The sequence below is a fragment of the Anopheles gambiae genome, chromosome 2 (assembly GCF_943734735.2).
Source record: "Anopheles gambiae chromosome 2, idAnoGambNW_F1_1, whole genome shotgun sequence".
Taxonomy (NCBI): domain Eukaryota; kingdom Metazoa; phylum Arthropoda; class Insecta; order Diptera; family Culicidae; genus Anopheles; species Anopheles gambiae.
The window spans coordinates 69,704,307-69,725,450 of NC_064601.1; the positions used below are offsets into that span (position 1 = coordinate 69,704,307).

The 21,144-nt window shown below is 39.0% G+C and overlaps 1 protein-coding gene and 2 long non-coding RNA genes across 3 annotated transcripts; 1 reads left to right on the forward strand and 2 right to left on the reverse strand.

Annotated features, from left to right (window-relative positions):
- Positions 1-371: 371 nt before the first annotated feature.
- Positions 372-806, forward strand: LOC133391386 (uncharacterized). The gene is made up of 3 exons (XR_009764889.1): positions 372-482; positions 556-625; positions 713-806. It is a non-coding gene; the product is annotated as an uncharacterized LOC133391386 (long non-coding RNA).
- On the reverse strand, positions 376-1,117 carry LOC133391387 (uncharacterized). Its single transcript, XR_009764890.1, has 3 exons — positions 984-1,117; positions 547-926; positions 376-480 (listed from the first exon to the last, which is right to left on the reverse strand). It is a non-coding gene; the product is annotated as an uncharacterized LOC133391387 (long non-coding RNA).
- A 5,608-nt stretch (positions 1,118-6,725) lies between these two features.
- Positions 6,726-8,269, reverse strand: LOC133395118 (uncharacterized; the record flags this gene model as incomplete). The annotated part of the gene is made up of 3 exons (XM_061663818.1): positions 7,758-8,269; positions 7,023-7,452; positions 6,726-6,939 (listed from the first exon to the last, which is right to left on the reverse strand). Coding segments are annotated over exons 1-3 (774 nt in total), but the record flags the coding sequence as incomplete, so codon positions are not given.
- Positions 8,270-21,144: the final 12,875 nt, after the last annotated feature.

Consider the following 21,144-nt stretch of genomic DNA (forward strand, 5'->3'; position numbering starts at 1 on the left):
GAGAAGAACAGGGTAGCTCGTGAGCGACCGGTTGGCCCAAATTCCATTCATAAAAAAACAGCCCAGCTCGCGAGCGCCAATATGCATAGTGAGAGGATCAAGCTAGCTCGCGAGCGCGCTGCCTGGACAAAATACGTAGTGACCCTCTCAACAATCTCAGAGAGAGTTTGTATGGAAACCGCTTATGCTTATTCTCTGCTTATTCTCTGCTGCTTGGTATAACCAGAACTCGGAGAATAAGCATAAAATGAACCGGCACTCAGTGACGTCATGGATTGGATCGAATCCTGTCCGGAGAATGATTGTTCCAAATCGCTCAAGCCATCACCACACCCGCTGTCAAAATTAAATTAAAACGAAACTCTTTTGTTTACTTTTTATTAAAAGATAGCCGCGTCGCTTTTCGTGCGCTTATAAAACCCAGTTTTTGTGTAGATTTCAGTGTACAAGCTTGATTTCCTTGCTACCTATCCGTGTTACCTGTAAGTATGGAGATAAATATTAAAAATAAGACATTTTAAAGACATGCAAAACTCATATACTTACTTTTTACAGCTGTGATTGTGGGTGGTTGTTGTGTGCAATTCGATCGGGAGTTGCTAATTGTTGTTCACCTGTAAAACCTGTAAGTTGGATGAAATCAAATTGTATGTTTTTCAACTATTACTTTACATTGAAACTAAATGAAAAACTAAAAATAACATAATTGCAGGTTACCATGAGCGGTTCGAATGTGGGAGCTACTAGCTGTGGAGCACACCCTAAAATGAAACAATCATCGAAATTAAACACAAGCACACCTTACCTCAGCGTCGGCATCGTGCGTGAAGGCTAGAAATTTCATCCGGTTTTATTCCATGCTCCAAGCATTTTTTTCGCTTCCACCACAACTAAATCATACTTCCTTGGTTGATTTTATGTTTATTCTACAAAACAAAACGTTTTTAATGATAAATATCATATAATTTGCATAAAATACTTACAAAATCACGGCACACGCGAACACTTGTTGTTTACATTTTAGCTTCACTCTCATTTGACATGTCAAAAATTTGCAAGCCCCAAAGCGGGGATCAAAAAGAGGGGTGGGAGGGGAAAGAAGGTGATGAGATCGAAGCGGCACGAAATGACCGTTGCAAAAACCGCATGCTCAGAACGCTAAGTCCCAGAAGAGGGAGATCGAGCTACGAATGTGACAGAGAGGGCATGAGAAAATGAGAGAATTTGAGTGCCGTTGTCGGGAGGGGAGAAGAGAAGGGGCGCTCGCGAGCTACCCTGATCTTCTCGCTACGTATTTTGGATGGGCAGCGCGCTCGCGAGCTACCCTGTTTTTTCTGCATGGATTTTGGATAGGCAGTGCGCTCACGAGCTAGGCAGTTTTTTTCTGCACGGATTTTGGATAGGCAGTGCGCTCGCGAGCTACCCTGTTTTTTTCTGCATGGATTTTGGATAGGCAGTGCGCTCGCGAGCTACCCTGATCTTCTCGCTACGTATTTTGGATGGGCAGTGCGCTCGCGAGCTAGGCAGTTTTTTTCTGCACGGATTTTGGATAGGCAGTGCGCTCGCGAGCTAGGCAGTTTTTTTCTGCATGGATTTTGGATAGGCAGTGCGCTCGCGAGCTACCCTGATCTGCTCGCTACCAAGGTGGATTTAAAAATATCAGGTGGTGGACTCTGGTGCATTTTGACAATTCGTCACTTGACGTAAGGTCCCCAGGATTCAAACTTTGTTGACATTAATTAAATTTGCTCATATAATTTATCTACCCCATTTTTTCGAATGAATATTCTTTAAAAATATATTTTGGACTTTGTGAGTTCTTATTTAACATAGAAAGATACATTAAAGTGTGTTATTTTGTGTTATTCTGTGAATTTATTCTAGAATTCTTTGTGTTTTCGACATTTTTGATGATAAAAATTAAGAAATCATTATTTTTGTTCAATTTTTACATTAATTCCTCATTATCTACGAGCCGCATGGCCGCAATTTACTTGAGATTAGAACTCATGCTAGCATGATTTTAAATTTCGTGCATAAACAAATGATCAAATCTTTTGTTAATATATTACGTTTTTTCGATAAAATCAATAGACACACTAAAATGCACATAATAACAAAGAAATCTGTTATATTTGCTAAGCTTTGTGTGCGGAAACCAATGGTCAACGGTTCTAAAATGACGTAAAGTCCCTCAACTATGGCGACCTCCCCAAAGGCCCTAATCCACCACCTGATATTTTGAATCCACCTTGGCTCGCTACGTATTTTGGACAAGCAGTGCGCTTGCAAGCAAGACTGTTTTTTTCTGTGTGTTTTGCACATACGATGCGCTCGCGCTCTACGATGTTTTATACGTGTGTTTGGAATAGCCAGTGTGGGTCGACGACAGTAGGTTGTGATGTTTTTTTTTGTTTAATAAAAACGTCAATTTGAGTTTTAGTTTTAACCGCAATAAAATATTTGATTTTTTTACATGCGGCTATTTACATTCCGTATAAGCCCAACAGTATTATAGATTTAGATTTTTTGTTTCTCGGGGCAACTAGTTTCAAACGAGCTTTTTTTATATTTTTCTATGCGAGCGGGCGAATCATATTTTTCTGGAATGAAGAGCGGCGAGCGCCCGCTCACTAATGGGAGCGAGCGAACCTTATGATTCCCGCTCTTCTTGCCCATGTCTACTCCAGAGTGAACAGTTTTACGTCCGAAGAGATGATGTTTTGGCCTGCGTGCATATTCAACAACAAGCGAGATTTGGTCACCTTTTCGGAAATATTTGTTATTTGTTCTCGACTTGAATCCATTATAATATATGAGAAAACTGAAGTGAGCACTAAGTGTACGTTTTTCACGCTAAATAGTAAATAAATTAAGCTGTCAAAATATGCCCACGAGTTTGACACTCAGTGACCGAAAAACACAAAAAGGCAAAAAAAGGGGTACTCGAATAGGTATATCACTTCTACGATGCCACCCTGTATATATATATATATATATATATATATATATATATATATATATATATATATATATATATATATATATATATATATATATATATATATATATATATATATATATATATATATATATATATATATATATATATATATATATATATATATATGTATATATATATATATATATACACATATACTGTTATGTTTTTTTCCTCTCATTTTTGAAAAAGATCCTCCAAAAATACCACGAAAGAGTCCGTGTTGAACGGAAAAGGTTGTAACAAATGATTATTACATAACTAATTTGATAAATGGATACATAAACATACCTGTTGTCTATTTATCCACCTTGCTCAAATGACGCTTTCAGATACAGCACAAGTAATTCAATTCGGTACACTTGAACTAAATGAATGATTGTTTGAAATGAAATGAACTTTGTGGGTTGCAATTTATTTTGTGGTAATCATTACCACACGACGCTGGTGCTTCATCGAAAACCCGTCTTCCTACTAGGCAAACAAACTCATCTGCTTCCTCTAGTTTTAAGGCACCCCATAAGCCCCTTCCGGTCCTTCACACAGTCTACCGACCAATTGTGGAACCTTTGAATTTGCCTCAATCTTCTGGATCTATTTCTAATACCAGTGATTTGTCGAAATCCCGTCTTCCCGTACTTCCATCTGTACAAATAGAAACACCTAAAACGAATTTGCCTTCATCTACTACAGGTGTCCCCCGAGATACGACTGTATTTGGGACCGAAAAAATGTCCCTAAGCAAGGCGTAAGTCGAAAAAGTCGTATATCGAATATCTAAGAATATAAAGTTTATAACCGAAGTTGAAGAATTGGAATTTATGATATCGTGTATTTTATTAAAAATAATGTTCGATAATGTAATAATTATATTTAAAAAACCGTACACAATATATATATTCAAGATACGGTAGTTGTGCAATCTTTGGAAATGTAATGTATAACGGTTATGAGCCCAGATATTCAAAAAAATACATAAATTTCTTGTCAATGACAACTTTTAACTGTCAAAATCAAAATCGTCGTATCTGCGAATCGTCGTAACTCGAGGGGGTCGTAACTCGGGGGACGCCTGTAATCCCTTTTCCGTGGAAGTTTTGACGGAGATTATGATAGAAATGTCAATGAAGGTAGATTTAATTTACGATACAATGTATCACAAAAATGTCACAGCCAGAAAAGTGTCTATTAATTTTTTTTTTGATGAAGCAGGTTTTAACGAAAAATTAAAATCGGATAGCCTCTTTTTGTTAGACACTGCACAAAAACTTATATTTTATGTTACAAGTGTTAAAGATATAGAAGGTAAACTCAACTTAGTTTTAGAAGTAATGTTCGATCGCAAATTTTTGTCTACTTGTAGTTGGTAGTTGGACCCAGTCTCGTAGTACAGTCGTCAACTCGTACGACTTAACAACATGCCCGTCATGGGTTCAATCTCCAAATAGACCGTGCCGCCATACGTAGGACTGACTATCCTGCTATGGGGGGAATCAATTAGTCACTGAAAGCCAAGCCCATAAGTGGGTACAGGCAGGCCTTGACCGACATCGGTTGTTGACCCAAAGAAGAAGAAGAAGAAGTAGTTGGTCGGGAAAAAGTAGTGTAGGTGCACGTAAGATAGATTTTAATCGATTTATATACGTACTTCACTTATTTAGAGTTGTAGGAGCTAACGATTATCTTGAGGCTACGGATACATTAGTAAAAAAGTTTCTTATGAAGAAACTAGGGAATGCGTTGACTGCAAGCGAAGCAAAAAAACGAAAAACCGAAGAATTGCTGTGATTAACAAAATCAAATTATTGTAAAAAGATGACAAAGATGAATTTGTTAAAAGATGTGATGGTTTGTTAACTAGTTATGTAAGTAATAAGATCTATATACTTGAATAACAAATTAACTTTTACAACAATCGTTAACTTCGTTCTAATGAAACCATGATCTTTCATACCAATTGGCTCATATTTTATTAATGAAAATCACCCAACTGCCAGGTTCCAACTAGCTCAAATCATAGAAAACCCCTTTCCTTCAATTGATAAAAATGCTACTAGTTTAATAAAATAACCGAACTGCTAGTATTTATATATTTGACATGTTCTAATCATCGTTTATTAGTCCTTTATATTAACAGTTTTAAAAGCCCCCTTTCCTATTAGTTTATAAAAATTTCAGAATTAATGTAACAAATTCTGCAATAAATATAATCCTGCTAGCACCACGTGGAGGTTGGGATAGGAGTTCAAAGATGCATAAAAGCGTCAAAGCATTTGCTAGCCAGCTGAAAAAGAAAAAAAAGGAAAATTGTCGAAGCATTGCTGCCTTGCATGGAACAATTAAAACGTCTTAATCTATCTTAATGAAACCCTATCTAACCTATTCAGCTAAAGTATGTAGTAATGGACTGAAATGATACCCTATTCCCTCATCTAATGAAATTGCTACAAGCTTACACATCACACTATCTATAGGAACCCTACCTAATTCTTTTGATAAATCTGCTATTTCACCTTCGTAATTAAATATGATATCTGAACTACACGGAGTACTAAAGCTGACTTTCTTCTTCTTTAATTAATGTCCTATTATGTAAACCTTTCCAGATTCTTTTAATGCTGCACTATACCTGATGATCTCCCTATCCATCGTCAAAAACCATCCATTCCTATTACCTTTCCTTAGCATTAAACCTTCCTTAACGAATAAAATGACTTCCTCTCCTCTGCATTTGAAAATGGGATACTGTTTTTCCTCCTTTCTAACTGCTACTTGTGTTTCCCTAAGCTCAGCAAGCCTGCAAACTATTTGATTTAATATTCTCGGTCCTGGTCTAGCTAGCCTTTTTATAAACTGCAGCGTATTCTCACAATCATATGTTGAAATTTCTGGAAGGGGACCTAAATTTTGAACATCTTTTGTGACGTGTAAAAGGTTATGGACATTACTAGTTAAATTATATTTGGTGTATATTGAACTGTAGTCTAAAACAAATTTTTCTAATAATTGACCAGCGTATGTCCAATATTGTTTGAAGAAAGAATGCGAAAGGAAAGTATGAGCTACATAAATAAGTTTAAAATGATCATACGCTGAATCGTGGATTCTTCCTAAGAACAAAGGGATACTTATATGATTTAAAAAAGACCGGAATTCGGTCCCCTTCCAATAATCCACATATTTTATAGACCTAACACCTCGATGTATCTCTGCTAGCAATTCTATTCTAGCTAAAATCTTGTTTATCTCTTCCTGCTCTGCTGCTGACCATGCTGAAAACCCTTTATAACCTCCTTTATAACCCTTAAGCAATTTCTTCAATGCCCCTAGATGAAACAAGTGTAAATCGTCTGCAATTGACATCTGAACTACTATATTAAATTCTTTTAAGTCTAATAACGGAGTATGGTGCTTCTGGTGTCCTATTGGGTAGTTTCCATCGCGAAAATCATCGTCGATCCTCTCCTCAGCAACGCTTTCAAATATCTTCCGTGCGCTCTTGTCAAATTTTCCTACGATTTTGCACTTTATGCAACCGCAAGCGCCGTTGAAGTATGTTACACCTGGAAAAAAGACACATAAATATTGTTAACTTATTTAGCTCTGTATTATTCTACATTGCTTACCTTTGATGAATGCTCGTGCTGGAGAATCTGCCAGGAAAGCTTTAAGGGTGATTTTTATTTTTTTGTTGTTGATAACAATTGATGACGGAATTGTGTAGGCGATTCAATTCATCAACGAGTGGGCGCAAGTAGTCCTCGACATTTTCCGGTTTGAATAAGCCACAAAACACGCCAACCACCAATATGGGAGCTTCTGGGACGTTTACAAGCTTCACCAATATGGACCATAGCTGTTTTGGCCCACTGTTAAATAACAGTAGCCCATCTACGAATATGTTTATTAATATTTCGTTCACCGTAGGAGTCAGCTTCCTAAAATGAAACACAGTAGATGTTACCTATGCATTAGTTATTTACATGGTACATGTTATCAAGCTAAGCACAATCTGTCTTACCGGAAACAACTTTGCATACTTTTCGCAATGCCATGATACCACATTTCACCGCCAGCTACCGCGTATGTTTCCTTGCCCACAGCAACCGGTGTCTTAAGGAGCGTTCTAGAATCGAGAGGAAGAGGAATGTCCGTTGTTTCGCGAACCAAGCGAAGAAGATCATTCAATACTAAATTAGGTAGCTTTTGAGATAAAGCCCAAACTCTCAACCGCTTGGCCATCAGATGTTGAGCTGGACTATTATTTTTCTCATTCAGTAGATGATCTTCTTCATCTTTATCATCCTCTTCGCTCTCGTTCTCGATGTATTCGATTATTTCATCCTCATCTTCATCATCGGATAAAATGAGTACATCCTCCTCCTCCGACAACGGGAAATCCATCAGGCACTCCTCAGCAACGCCATCAACCACAGCTTCCGGACCTGAAACTAAAAGACTTTATTACTAAATACGTCCATAAAAGCGTACATAAATTAGTGCATTTGTGATTTGTGCGTTCAGCTAAACACTTTTGAGTTTGCGGTCTGACGCAAAACTTAAAAACGGTCAGAAATGTTTTGCAAAAACTCGCACGGTCACCGGCCCAGAGCGTGCATCAAAATGCACAAATAGTATACGCACTTCGTATACTCAGAGCTACACACAGATAAATATGGTTTCTTTTTAAAACAACTATTAAATTTAAACTTGATACCGAGTTTAACGTGCGTAAAAGATGATGAAAATCGCTTACCTTGCACTTCCATACTCGTACTCGGACCGGGTTGATTTTCAGCCACCCATTTCTTCTTCATTCCACCCATCCTTGCCAGTGCTCGCTTCCTTAAGAGCCCACTCTTCTTCAACTGCTTTATTTGGTCCATTTTCTTCTCTGAAACACTTTAAATCACTTTAAAATCACAAAATATAAATTTCACAAACACCGGCTCGCGAAGCGTCCTCGTTTGTTTCGAACGTGTTTCGACCGTTTTGTTTTGACATTTCTCGCTCTCCGTATGTGAGGCTCTTCCCTTGGTTTCATTCCTCTCTCATTAAAAATATCCTGCTTCTCCCTCGTCGCAACCTGTTTCTCTCTACCTCACACCCCGTTTGCCCTAGATATAAATCCCCATTGTCATATGGGATACGCTAACATCGCGCGAGCAGTGTCCCTTACTTGACACTTCTTTCACCACCATGATATGTGTGCCATGCACATTTCACGATATGCACAAACTTTGTACATAATTATTAAGTTAACCGCGTAGCTAGCGCTACATGTGCCTCATGTACTACAGCAACGTAATACCAATGTGCAGCGCACTCGGCAACAGCAACCTGCGGCCAGCCAACGAGTTACAGCCGTTGCCGTCAAAAATTGGCCGTAAGTCATGTACAGGCGGTCCCCGAGATACACGGTTAATGGGGACCGAAAACGGCCGCAAAATACCGCGTATCTCGGATTTCCGCGTAAGTCGAATCTCGTGATTTTCAGCTAAAATATCGCAAATTTTCGTGTAATTTTGCAAGTAGGGGGTGGTTTTGGTCACTTTATGAATTATTTGATATGATTCTGACTGAATATAACAGTTTAAAACCCTTTGAAATAGTTCTTCACATTCGATCAAAACGGAAATTATTTGGCAATTTACAATTGATGTGTCAAATCAGTACAATTTGCTCAAAGAACTGTCAAATTTACAAAACCGCGTATCTCCGAATCCGCGTATAAGAGGTACCGTGTATCTCGGGGACCGCCTGTAGTTTTGTCTCGTAGGCATCAATTTTTGACAGTGTGCATCAATTTTTGTCTCGAAGGCGTCAATTGTTGACAGTGCGCTTCAATTTTTGTCCTGAATGCGTCAATTTTTGTCTCTGTGCGTCAATTTTTGTCTCATGATCACCAATTTTTGTCCCCTGGTATTTTTTCGTTATTTTAATATTTTAATAATTTCAGAATGCACAACAAAATTAGAGCGGTTATACAATGCAAAAGAATTAATTCAGGAATTAATTTAGAAAAGATTAATCTTCGATTATTTCTTCTTTTTGGCATCGTGGCAAAAAGATAAATAAATTCCTAAAATAGTTATCGTAATCCGTACGGGTTATCATTGTACTGCCATTTTCGATTAAGGAGTACAAAGTATCTTCATTTTCTGGGTTCCCTCGTTTTACGATATTCTTCCATTTAGAGGACATATTCTCTATAGGGTTCAAAATGGCGAATACGGAGGCAAAAACATTATTTTGAACCCTGTATGTGTTTCGACCAGCTTTTTAACCCTTGCAGAATGATGGAACCTTACGTTGTCCATGATTAATACGCCGGCTGTTATGTTTTTTTCCTCTCATTTTTGAAAAAGATCCTCCAAAAATACCACGAAAGAGTCCGTGTTGAACGGAAAAGGTTGTAACAAATGATTATTACATAACTAATTTGATAAATGGATACATAAACATACCTGTTGTCTATTTATCCACCTTGCTCAAATGACGCTTTCAGATACAGCACAAGTAATTCAATTCGGTACACTTGAACTAAATGAATGATTGTTTGAAATGAAATGAACTTTGTGGGTTGCAATTTATTTTGTGGTAATCATTAGTGCTCTGTACGTATTTTATGTGGTATATATATACATATATATATATATATATATATATATATATATATATATATATATATATATATATATATATATATATATATATATATATATATATATATGTATATATATACCACATAAAACCGCCGTATATATATATATATATATATATATATATATATATATATATATATATATATATATATATATATATATATATATATATATATCTATATATATATATATATATATATATATATATATATATATATATATATATATATATATATATATATATATATATATATATATATATATACACACATATATATATATATATATATATATATATATATATATATATATATATATATATATATATATATATATATATATATATATATATATATATATATGTGTATATATATACCACATAAAATACGTACAGAGCACTAATGATTACCACAAAATAAATTGCAACCCACAAAGTTCATTTCATTTCAAACAATCATTCATTTAGTTCAAGTGTACCGAATTGAATTACTTGTGCTGTATCTGAAAGCGTCATTTGAGCAAGGTGGATAAATAGACAACAGGTATGTTTATGTATCCATTTATCAAATTAGTTATGTAATAATCATTTGTTACAACCTTTTCCGTTCAACACGGACTCTTTCGTGGTATTTTTGGAGGATCTTTTTCAAAAATGAGAGGAAAAAAACATAACAGCCGGCGTATTAATCATGGACAACGTAAGGTTCCATCATTCTGCAAGGGTTAAAAAGCTGGTCGAAACACATACAGGGTTCAAAATAATGTTTTTGCCTCCGTATTCGCCATTTTGAACCCTATAGAGAATATGTCCTCTAAATGGAAGAATATCGTAAAACGAGGGAACCCAGAAAATGAAGATACTTTGTACTCCTTAATCGAAAATGGCAGTACAATGATAACCCGTACGGATTACGATAACTATTTTAGGAATGTAATGATTAGAATTAATTTGAATTAATTCAAATCAACCGATGAACTCAAACTGAGCACAGTCCGAAGGCAGAAGAATAAAGGCAGAAGAAATAAACCGACACAGAAGAAGACTGAAGATGTTGCCGGTACGACGATCCGTAAACGAATGACGTTTATTGTTCATTGCCGCGCGCACGATGATCATGACAGCGGTCATGATCAAGTTTGACACACGAAGCACAGTGGCCGCATCGTGGTCATATGTCTAAGATATTACAGCTCGGCTATCCTGACCTAGGATTGACCTCAATTCTATTCTAATTAAAGCAATACGATGCTGTCTAGTAATACATCATGTTATATGTTATTAGACCATTTCCTAAGTTTGTCTACCTCTAAAACTCCGTCATAAGGCATCTGCGTGATCTGAAATCCATCAACATCTCTAATTACATAACGGTCGTGGGGAAGTACTTTATGAACTATATAAGGGCCGCGGAACTTGCAGACGAGTTTCTTATTTGCATTAGTGGAATCTGTGTATTTGATAGCTACCAGATCTCCTTCAGAGAAACTAGGGGCTGGCTTGGTTCTATTGGCTACGTATTGTTCGTTTCGATATTGTGAATATTCAATGTTAGATAACGCTTCAGAACGAAGAAGGTTTAAGTCACGGTTTGTTGTAACATGCTTATCATTAAGGAATTCATGTAATTCGTCTAAGATCTGGCCTCGTTGCTCAATGCCGAAAAGAAGAATCGAAGGAAGAAAGTTTGTGGAACTATGGACAGTATTGTTGAGGGCATGTTCAGCGGATCTCAAATGCGAACTCCAATCAGAATGGTCAGAAGAATTGCATAATTTGCTTAAAATGGGGCGAAGTACACGATTAACACGTTCCACCTGCCCGTTCGCTTGGGGGGAACCCGTTGCATTAAGAACATGAGTGATATCATTAGAATCAACAAACTCTTTGAATGCGGTTGAAGTAAAGCATGTTGCACGGTCACTTATAATTCGCTTCGGTCTGCTATAATATGACATATATTGAGTGAGAGCTTCACATACTTCATTAGTATTAGTTGTAGCGGTAGCGTATAGTTTTGTAAATTTGGTGAAGGCATCTATGACAACCAATATATATTTCTTGCGAGATGTAATGTTGGGTAGGGGTCCTAAATGATCAATATGCAACGTGTCGAATGGTACGGGTGTCTTTGGAATACTGTACATATTTCGGTTGTTAGTTCTTGGAGGTGCTGAATAGACGATGCATTTTAAACAATTTTTAATGAAGTTCTCAACTCTTGGTTTCATATGAGGGAACCAATAGTGTTGGCTAATGGTTTGGCAAGTTTTGCTGATGGCAAGATGACCAATCTTTTCGTGATTGTGTCGGATAATATTGTCTACCATTTCTCGTGGCACATATAATTGAAGATGATTTGTGGAAGACTGACGATATACCAAACCATCTTGGAGGATAAATCCTTGAACAGAACCAGCTTCAAGTTTTTGTCGTAGGGTATTTATTAAGGGGTCTTGGGATTGAGCAATCTGAAGTTGAAAATCAAGATCTAAGTCGCTGATTGCTCCAACGGCTTCAGTTCGGCTTAGAGCGTCTACATGAGCCATAGAAGTTCCAGATCGATAATGAATTGTGTAATCATAGTTTTCTAAAAACAAAGACCATCTTGCTATTTTAGCCGATGCATTCCTGTTTTTTAAGGTTTCGACCAATGAATTGCAGTCAGTAAAGATTTTTAAAGGCAACCCATGTACGTATACATGGAATCTTTTAAGTGCATAGATAACGGAAAGCGTCTCTAGCTCGTAGCTATGCAACTTTGCCTCTTCTTTTGATGTTGTCTTCGAGAAATAAGCTACAGGATGAAGTTTATTATCTTCTTGTTTCTGTAATAATACAGCACCAAAGCCGAACGAGCTGGCATCGCAATGAAGCTCAGTCTCCTTTTTGGGATCAAAAATAGCAAGGATAGGGGATTGAGTAAGTTTCTCTCGCAATGTTTCAAATGCTTCACAACAGCTTGTATCAAAGTTAAATAATTCATCTTTTTGAAGTAAGTTAGTGAGTGGTTTAGCAATGCAAGAAAACGAAGGGACAAAGCGTCGAAAATAAGAGAAGAGTCCTAAACATCTTCTGAGTTGTTTAACATTAATAGGCATCGGATAATTTCTAATGGCTTGAATGTGCCGATCACTAGGTCGAATACCGAAAGCATTTGCTTTGTATCCTAGATAGTCAAGTTCTTGATGCGCAAATTTACACTTGTCAACGCGAAGCTCAAGGCCACATTGTTTGATTCTCTCTAGAACTGCCTGAAGGGTTTTTAAGTGAGACTGAAAGTCCAAGGAGGCTATTATAATGTCGTCCAAGTAGACGACCACTTTTTCATCATCGATAAATTCACGAAGAATGGAGTTAATAAATCTCTGGAACTCAGAGGGGGCATTCTTAAGACCGAAGGGCATTTTGGTGTACTCGTACTGACCATCAGGGGTGACGAAAGAAGTGTAGGGAATGGAAGATTCTTCCATCCGTATCTGGTGGAAGCCACTTTTGAGATCTAGTAAACTGAAAAACTTTTTGTTGCTAAGATGCTCTAAACATGTTTCAATCAACGGTAGTGGGTAATTATCCCTCACAGTAATTTTGTTTAACGGTCGATAGTCCACGCACATTCGAACCTCTCCATTCTTCTTTCGCACGAGTACCAGAGCCGAAGCATAAGGAGAATTGCTAGGTCTTATAACCTTTTCTTTAAGTAAGTTTGAAACGATTTCCTTCACTTGATTACGTTCCCCGTATGATAATCTCCGAGGTTTTGTGAAAATAGGAGTTTGATTAGTTAGATTAATTTTCATACAGTGATTTGATAGTTCATTATTTTTAGAAGTATTATTTATATAAGAATTTTCAAAAATAGACAAAATGGTTGAAGTCTCTTCGAGGGATAGAGAAGGGCCAGTATCAAGTTTAAATTCAGATTCAAATGTATCAATAGCACAGATTTCACTAAAGGCATTATCTAATATACCAGATTTGCTAACGTTCCTTTTTTGTTCCTCTATAGTTTTTGTAGGGATAATGCAAGTTCGTTTAAGCGGGATGTGATCTTTGAAATACATAAGATGAACATTAAGTGCTGGAAGTAGATCCTTCCCTATGATTATTGGCCATGCCATAGATGTATGTGGCAGTATAACAAACATGTGATGGAGAATCGTCTCCCTGAATTGAATTCGGCAGTGTATTTGGCCACGAGTATAAAGATGCGAATTTCCTAAACCTTTGTAGTTGGAAGGAACTGGATCAGATAACAGGCATAAAGGTACGATCCTCTCATTAATAAAGCTTACTGGGCTACCTGTATCAAATAAGGAATATTCTTTGACTGTCATGATTATTTTCCCTGACTTAAGAAAAGAAGCACTCACCTCGTGCAATTCATTTAATGGCAGTGTTTCTGCATTATCGATATCAACGCGATTGGCCGCATCCGGATAAGCAGCAGCGCTGGTTTCAGCATTCGGACAGCTTTTATAGTTGTGTCCCAGCTGGAAGCAACGGAAACAAGCTCCTGGTGGGCGGCGTTGGCGTGTACAAGCACTCTGATGATGACCAAACTGAGAGCAATTGAAACAACGGACAGTTGTTGGTGTTGTTCCCCGATTAGTTGTAACCCGTTTGCGATCACTGGGAAAGGGCGTCTCGGATGATTTAGCAACATATCGTGGTCGAATCGCCTCGAACTTGTTCAAAAGTGGCTTCAAATCCTCCACTTTTTCGACCAGAAAACGCATTCCAGCGGTGTGGGACGGACTGCCAAGCCCTTCGAAGATGATGTTAATTAATTCAGGCTCAGGAACGGATGCGCGACTGGCGATTCGCTGCATATCTAATACGTAACGCAGGGCTGTCTCATGGGGCGAGAGACGACGGTTACGCAGCTGTCGGTAGACGCCTTCGGTCGTGGGTGTCACATAAAAGTTTGCAACCAGCTCGTCTTTTAATTGTTGCAGTGTTGAAGCACGAGAGGCTTTAGCGACCATAGCAGCAGATCCTTTCAGTAAACGGTACACGTAGAAGAATTTATCAGAATCTTGGACGCGGCACAGAGAAAAGTGATGATCTAGCTCGTCAAGCCATTCAATGATGCACTTTGATGCATCGTCTCCAGTAAAAGGCTCAATAATTCCATCTAGCTTCAAATCGCTTGCCGAAAATTTTCCCGATTGATATTCAAGGGTTTGGACCCTTTGGCGAAGCTCTAAAAGTTCCAAGCGTCGTCGCATTTCGTTGAGTTCATTTTCGTTGTCGGCGTTAGCAGGAAGCGAAGAAGAATTCTCATTGTTAAGCGCGATGGGAGCACAAGCTACGGAAGCACTCAAAATGGTGGCAGAATCGGTATCGTTGTCGCCTTTCAAAATGGTGGATGCGCAATTTGCCGCGACGGTAGCTACGGCGGTGGTGGTGGTGGCGGCTATGGCGGTGCTCGACGGGGGGCATATCTCACCTCGTGAGGTTGTTGCGACTGCTTCCGCTGATGTTAGTTGTAGAACGTTTTCAGAAAACATATTCCGAATTTGTGGAATAGAAGCCGTAACGGGGACTTCTATGCCCTTACTTTCAAGAGCACACAACATCTCATCTTTTGTAGGCATCGCGATGGCGGATCGTGGCGTCACCTCGCACACACATACACACGCACACACTTTTCGCTATACTTTTTATCGTGAGGGTGCAAACAGCAAAACAGGTGTAGTCGATAGGACGTATCCCACTTCTGAGATGTAATGATTAGAATTAATTTGAATTAATTCAAATCAACCGATGAACTCAAACTGAGCACAGTCCGAAGGCAGAAGAATAAAGGCAGAAGAAATAAACCGACACAGAAGAAGACTGAAGATGTTGCCGGTACGACGATCCGTAAACGAATGACGTTTATTGTTCATTGCCGCGCGCACGATGATCATGACAGCGGTCATGATCAAGTTTGACACACGAAGCACAGTGGCCGCATCGTGGTCATATGTCTAAGATATTACAGGAATTTATTTATCTTTTTGCCACGATGCCAAAAGAAGAAATAATCGAAGATTAATCTTTTCTAAATTAATTCCTGAATTAATTCTTTTGCATTGTATAACCGCTCTAATTTTGTTGTGCATTCTGAAATTATTAAAATATTAAAATAACGAAAAAATACCAGGGGACAAAAATTGGTGATCATGAGACAAAAATTGACGCACAGAGACAAAAATTGACGCATTCAGGACAAAAATTGAAGCGCACTGTCAACAATTGACGCCTTCGAGACAAAAATTGATGCACACTGTCAAAAATTGATGCCTACGAGACAAAACTACATGACTTACGGCCAATTTTTGACGGCAACGGCTGTAACTCGTTGGCTGGCCGCAGGTTGCTGTTGCCGAGTGCGCTGCACATTGGTATTACGTTGCTGTAGTACATGAGGCACATGTAGCGCTAGCTACGCGGTTAACTTAATAGTTATGTACAAAGTTTGTGCATATCGTGAAATGTGCATGGCACACATATCATGGTGGTGAAAGAAGTGTCAAGTAAGGGACACTGCTCGCGCGATGTTAGCGTATCCCATATGACAATGGGGATTTATATCTAGGGCAAACGGGGTGTGAGGTAGAGAGAAACAGGTTGCGACGAGGGAGAAGCAGGATATTTTTAATGAGAGAGGAATGAAACCAAGGGCAGAGCCTCACATACGGAGAGCGAGAAATGTCAAAACAAACCGTTCGAAATGTGATATCCTACCAGTACAGAGTACACACACACGCACACCACCTCGTTCGTTACCAGAACACAACCTTCTTTATTTGCTGCTCAACTCCGACTGACTTCAACCATCATACATCGCATTCTTTCTCTTTCTTACTCTAGGATCCCACATTCTCCCTTTACTAAAAAATATGTAAAGGTTTTCACATCCCAAAATGTATTATGATATAAACTTAACCTACACCCTTCACATACTTCCGTCTCGAAACCTCCATGGACGCTTAATTTCCCTAGCTTCTCTAATCCTACCATCCGTTTCGGCCGTCCGAATCGACCTTCCCACGGGTCGCTCTACTTCTAGTTCTCGGTATAAATTCCGTTCTACTACCTGTTCCATTCCTTCGGGTACTTCCAGCGATGTATTCTCCTCCTCAATACCTATCTCACTCTCCTGGTCATCACTTCTGTCCACAAATTTCTTTAAATGCTTAACGCTGCGCTGATACTCCTTACTATTTTCCATATCCCTTATTGTCGCTCTTCCAATTCCTTCCATTTTAGTTACTTTATAAAATTTGTTTTTATAGGCTGTATCGGCCTTATCCCTTTTCTGCTGCATAACAAGTACCTTATCACCAACTTTTATACTTGTATTTTTAGCTCGGCGCCTCTCATCCTCTCTTGCATTTCGCTCAAACTTTGCTGTCCTGTCTCGATCCCTGAGTTCATCATCCAGCGCCTGCCTTGAGTTCAACTTCATGTTTGGCAATAAACCCCTGACCGCCCTACCAAACATAAGTTCCGCCGGGGGTATTTTCGTCACATGATGAGGCCAGGAATTATATGCTGCCACATAATCGGCAAGAGCTTCTTTCCAATTAAGCTTTCTAATTTTTGCAATTGCTGCAATTTTGTTTATGCCTTGCATATTTCTCTCAACCAGACCATTTTCTGTTGGGTTCAGCGGTGTACAATGAATCAACTTAATACCCCATACCTCTTGCAACCAAGTTTGTAGCTCCACACTATTAAAAGGTGGTCCATTGTCCGCTTTTATAGTTTTTGGTACATAGTAAGTGTTAAAAACTTTTTTAAGAACTGCTTTCACTGCCTCCCCGTCAGTTCGCTCTATCGGAACCGCAACTAAAAACCTGGAATAATTGTCTGTGAACACTAATGCTTTCCAATGCAAAACGTCCGACAAAGTAGCAAAATCTATGGATACATAATCCCACGGGTTGTTAGGGAGATCCGTCAATGTGATGGGAGGTGGATGGCTATCTGCTTTAATAACCTGGCACTCCGGACAACTTTTTACAAAAGATTCTACCTCCCGATCCATATTGGGCCACCATAACCCTTGCCGCAAAATATTCTTCATTGTTGACATTCCTGGATGACATCGATGCGCTAGACTTAAAGCCCTCTTACGCAGATTTTAAGGCAATACTAACTTTTCCTGCTTCATTAGTGATCCCTCCTGGATGTACATTTCACGTTGAAATGGTTGGAACTTCACAATTTCTGTCGGCCATTTCTGTTTTTTGTCTAACCAAAGCATAACCTCTTGCAACTCCCTATCCTTCAGTTGTTCCTTCTGCACTTCCTGTGACGTCATTGCTACTAGTCCTTCACTAATATAGTTAATCTCTGTTTCTACCAAACATAGCTCATGCGGTTCCTTTCCCCATCCGAATTGCGGATCATTTCGCTTTTCCCCAATTCTAGAGGCTGCGTCAGCTATATTGTCCTTTCCTGCTACATGTTCGAATTCGTAACAAAAATGCTCCATTCTCAGGAACCAGCCCTCTGCTCTTGACATTATCCTTTTACCCATGTCCTTGCGGTGTTTTCCTCTAAGCATAAACATTAAGGCTTCACTGTCTGACCGCAATGTAAATTTTCTGCCAATTAAATAATATGCAAATCTTTCCATGGCCCATACTATAGCCAACGCCTCACGATGAAGTTGTGGATATCTCCCTTCTACCTCTGTAAGACTCTTCGATGCGCATGCTATAATCCTTCTTTCTCCGTCTAAATAACCTTCTTGTGCTAAAACAGCGCCTAACCCCCAGGGTGACGCATCAGTGTACAGAATGGTTTTGTCTTTTGCATCGAAATATCCTCTCTTAATCAAATCATTTTCTGTTGCAATTTTTAGCTCCTCAAACGCATCCTGTTGTTCTTTTTTCCATTCGAATTTTGCTTTTTTCGATAACAAATCCCGTAAGGGTTTAGTCTTATGCGAAAATCCTTTTATGAATGGGCTTATAAATGTTATCATGCCCAAAAAACTCCGCACCTCGGACACGTCTTTTGGTCTATCGAACTTTAATATGTCTGAAATCTTCTCTTTGGTGGGGAGAATACCTCGTCCGTCGATTGTGAAACCCAAAAAATCAACTTTCTCCTGATTATATAACGATTTTTCTTCATTAATCGTTAGGTGATTTATCTCAATCACTCTTTTTACTTCCTTCACTAATTTCTCCAACTCCTCTAAAGATCGCCCATAAACTAGAACATCATCCATGTATACCACTAAATTCTTACAATCTGCAAATAACTTCTCCATAACACTCTGAAACAACTCAGGTGCACACGACAACCCAAAAGGCAACCTCGTGAATCGCATCAAACCGTTAGCCGTCATAAAAGTGGTTAAATGGCGCACCTCTTCGTGAAGTTCTATATGAAAATATGCATCCTTTAAGTCTAGTTTCGTAAAAAATAATTTTCCTCCATTATGAGGTATGTCAGCCCACACTTTCTCAAGCGACGGCATTGGATAGGGCTCACGAACTATTGCCTTGTTCACCTCCCGATAATCTATAACCATTCTGAAATCCTTCTGACCCTTCGGAACTAGCACCATTGGTGATACAAATGATATCGTGCTACCTCTCCTATCAGCCCTTTCTATAATCTGCCTTCTTTCCATATCTTCAAGTCTTTCATTAACTGCTTTCTCGAACGCAATCGGGACGTTATATCTAATTATGCGCTTTGGTATCACTGATGTGTCTATTCGGAATTTTACCGGCTCCCCACCGATTTTCGGAAATTTGACCCACTGATCAGCCGCACCTGGCCCCGATTCACTGTTGTCGATGCTCGTTTTTCTCCCAACTAATTCGGCACAATTTATCTCCTTCTTTAGCAGCCCTAGCCCTATCCTTAATAATTTTAACTGACTTGCCGTTTGAAAACCGAGAAGTGAAATCTCTGTACCGTTCACTACAAAAAACTTGGCCAATTGCCTGTCCTGTCCAGCATCCTTCACCCCCACATAAGCCCGAAATGAACATATCACTTCTAACGGTCGATGAGTAGCATATCCTTTCAAAATTTCTTCTGGGTGCAATGTAATGTCTTGAATTACCGTACTACATTCTTCCTTGATCCTCTCCCAACCTTTCTTAGTTACCGTATTCACTGTCGCCCCCGAATCCACCAAGAATTTAAACTCCACCGATCCTATAACACAATTCACGATACGCGGATCACTTATCACCCCAGATGACGTTGCCTTGCCAGTTATCAGCTAAAAATAAAAAAATAAGGAAAAGAACAGAAAAAAAAATAAGTATACCAGCACACGATTTAAATTTAACAAAGAGTGCAACTTTTAATTTCCTTTATTTATTTCAAAACAAAAGAAACATTTTTTTTTTCACTCCGGAACGTCAACTTCTACCTGGTTGACACGCTCGGCTTCTTGTTTCATTCCCATTGTATTATGGTTCCTTTTTGCTGCAAAGCAAAATTCGGCAAAATGGCCGGTTCTTCCGCAAGAGAAACATTTCGCGCGAAATGCTTTGCATTGGCCCCAACCGTGCGCACGTCCGCACTTCGTACAGAGTCGCATTCCTTCACGCATTTCCTCATTCTTCTGTACTCGAGATCCAGTATCTCGCATTTTACTCCACTTTGTCTCGTAAGGCTTATATCGATTAGCCGGAACTTTCGCCGAAAGGATAGCATTCACCGGTCTTATCAACGCTCGTCGATCATCCTGACTCTGCGCGGAGTTCCCTTCTTCTCCTTCCGGCTTCCTCTCCGCCTCTTCCGTGCGAATGAAATCGAGATGTTTTCCATGGCTAATTACCCGTTCTAAATTGTTACCGAAAAAGTTTGCCATTTCGTAAAGCTTAGCAGATATTTCTGGAACCGATCGCCGTACCACCGCCTGCATTATCTCCTCCTCACGCTGCGCACCCACGAATTCGCATAACACCGCTTGCTTTTCAAGACGCAGCACCCAGTCCGCAAATGGTTCATGCACTTTCATCCTCATCTCACGGAACTTCATCCTCTCTTTTGATGCGTCGCACAAATCACTAAAATAATCGTCAAGTGCGCGGATAGTTTCGTTGTATATATCCTTCGATTCGGACGGCAAATTTCGCTGCTGCATTTCGATGATGCTCAACAAATAGCTTCCTGCAAAAATCTTTAGACCCGTTACACGGGTTTTTGAATCAACAGGCGCTTTGCATGCCACTATCCTCTTAAACTGATCTCGAAACCGTATCCATTCCGCCTTGCGTTTGTTAGTTGGCACTGTTTCATCGAAATGCCTTAACGGCCACGATCCTGACAACCACTCGTTGGTAGTTTTTCTAGCAGCAAAATGCATGTCATCCTGCTCTTTTGCATCCGGCTGTTCATCACTTTGTGATATATCGCTAACTGCCCAGCCTTTACTCATTTTGATTTTACAAAATATGACACTTTTTCTTTTCTTTGCGCAAATATTTTTCCGTCCGCTTCCAGCG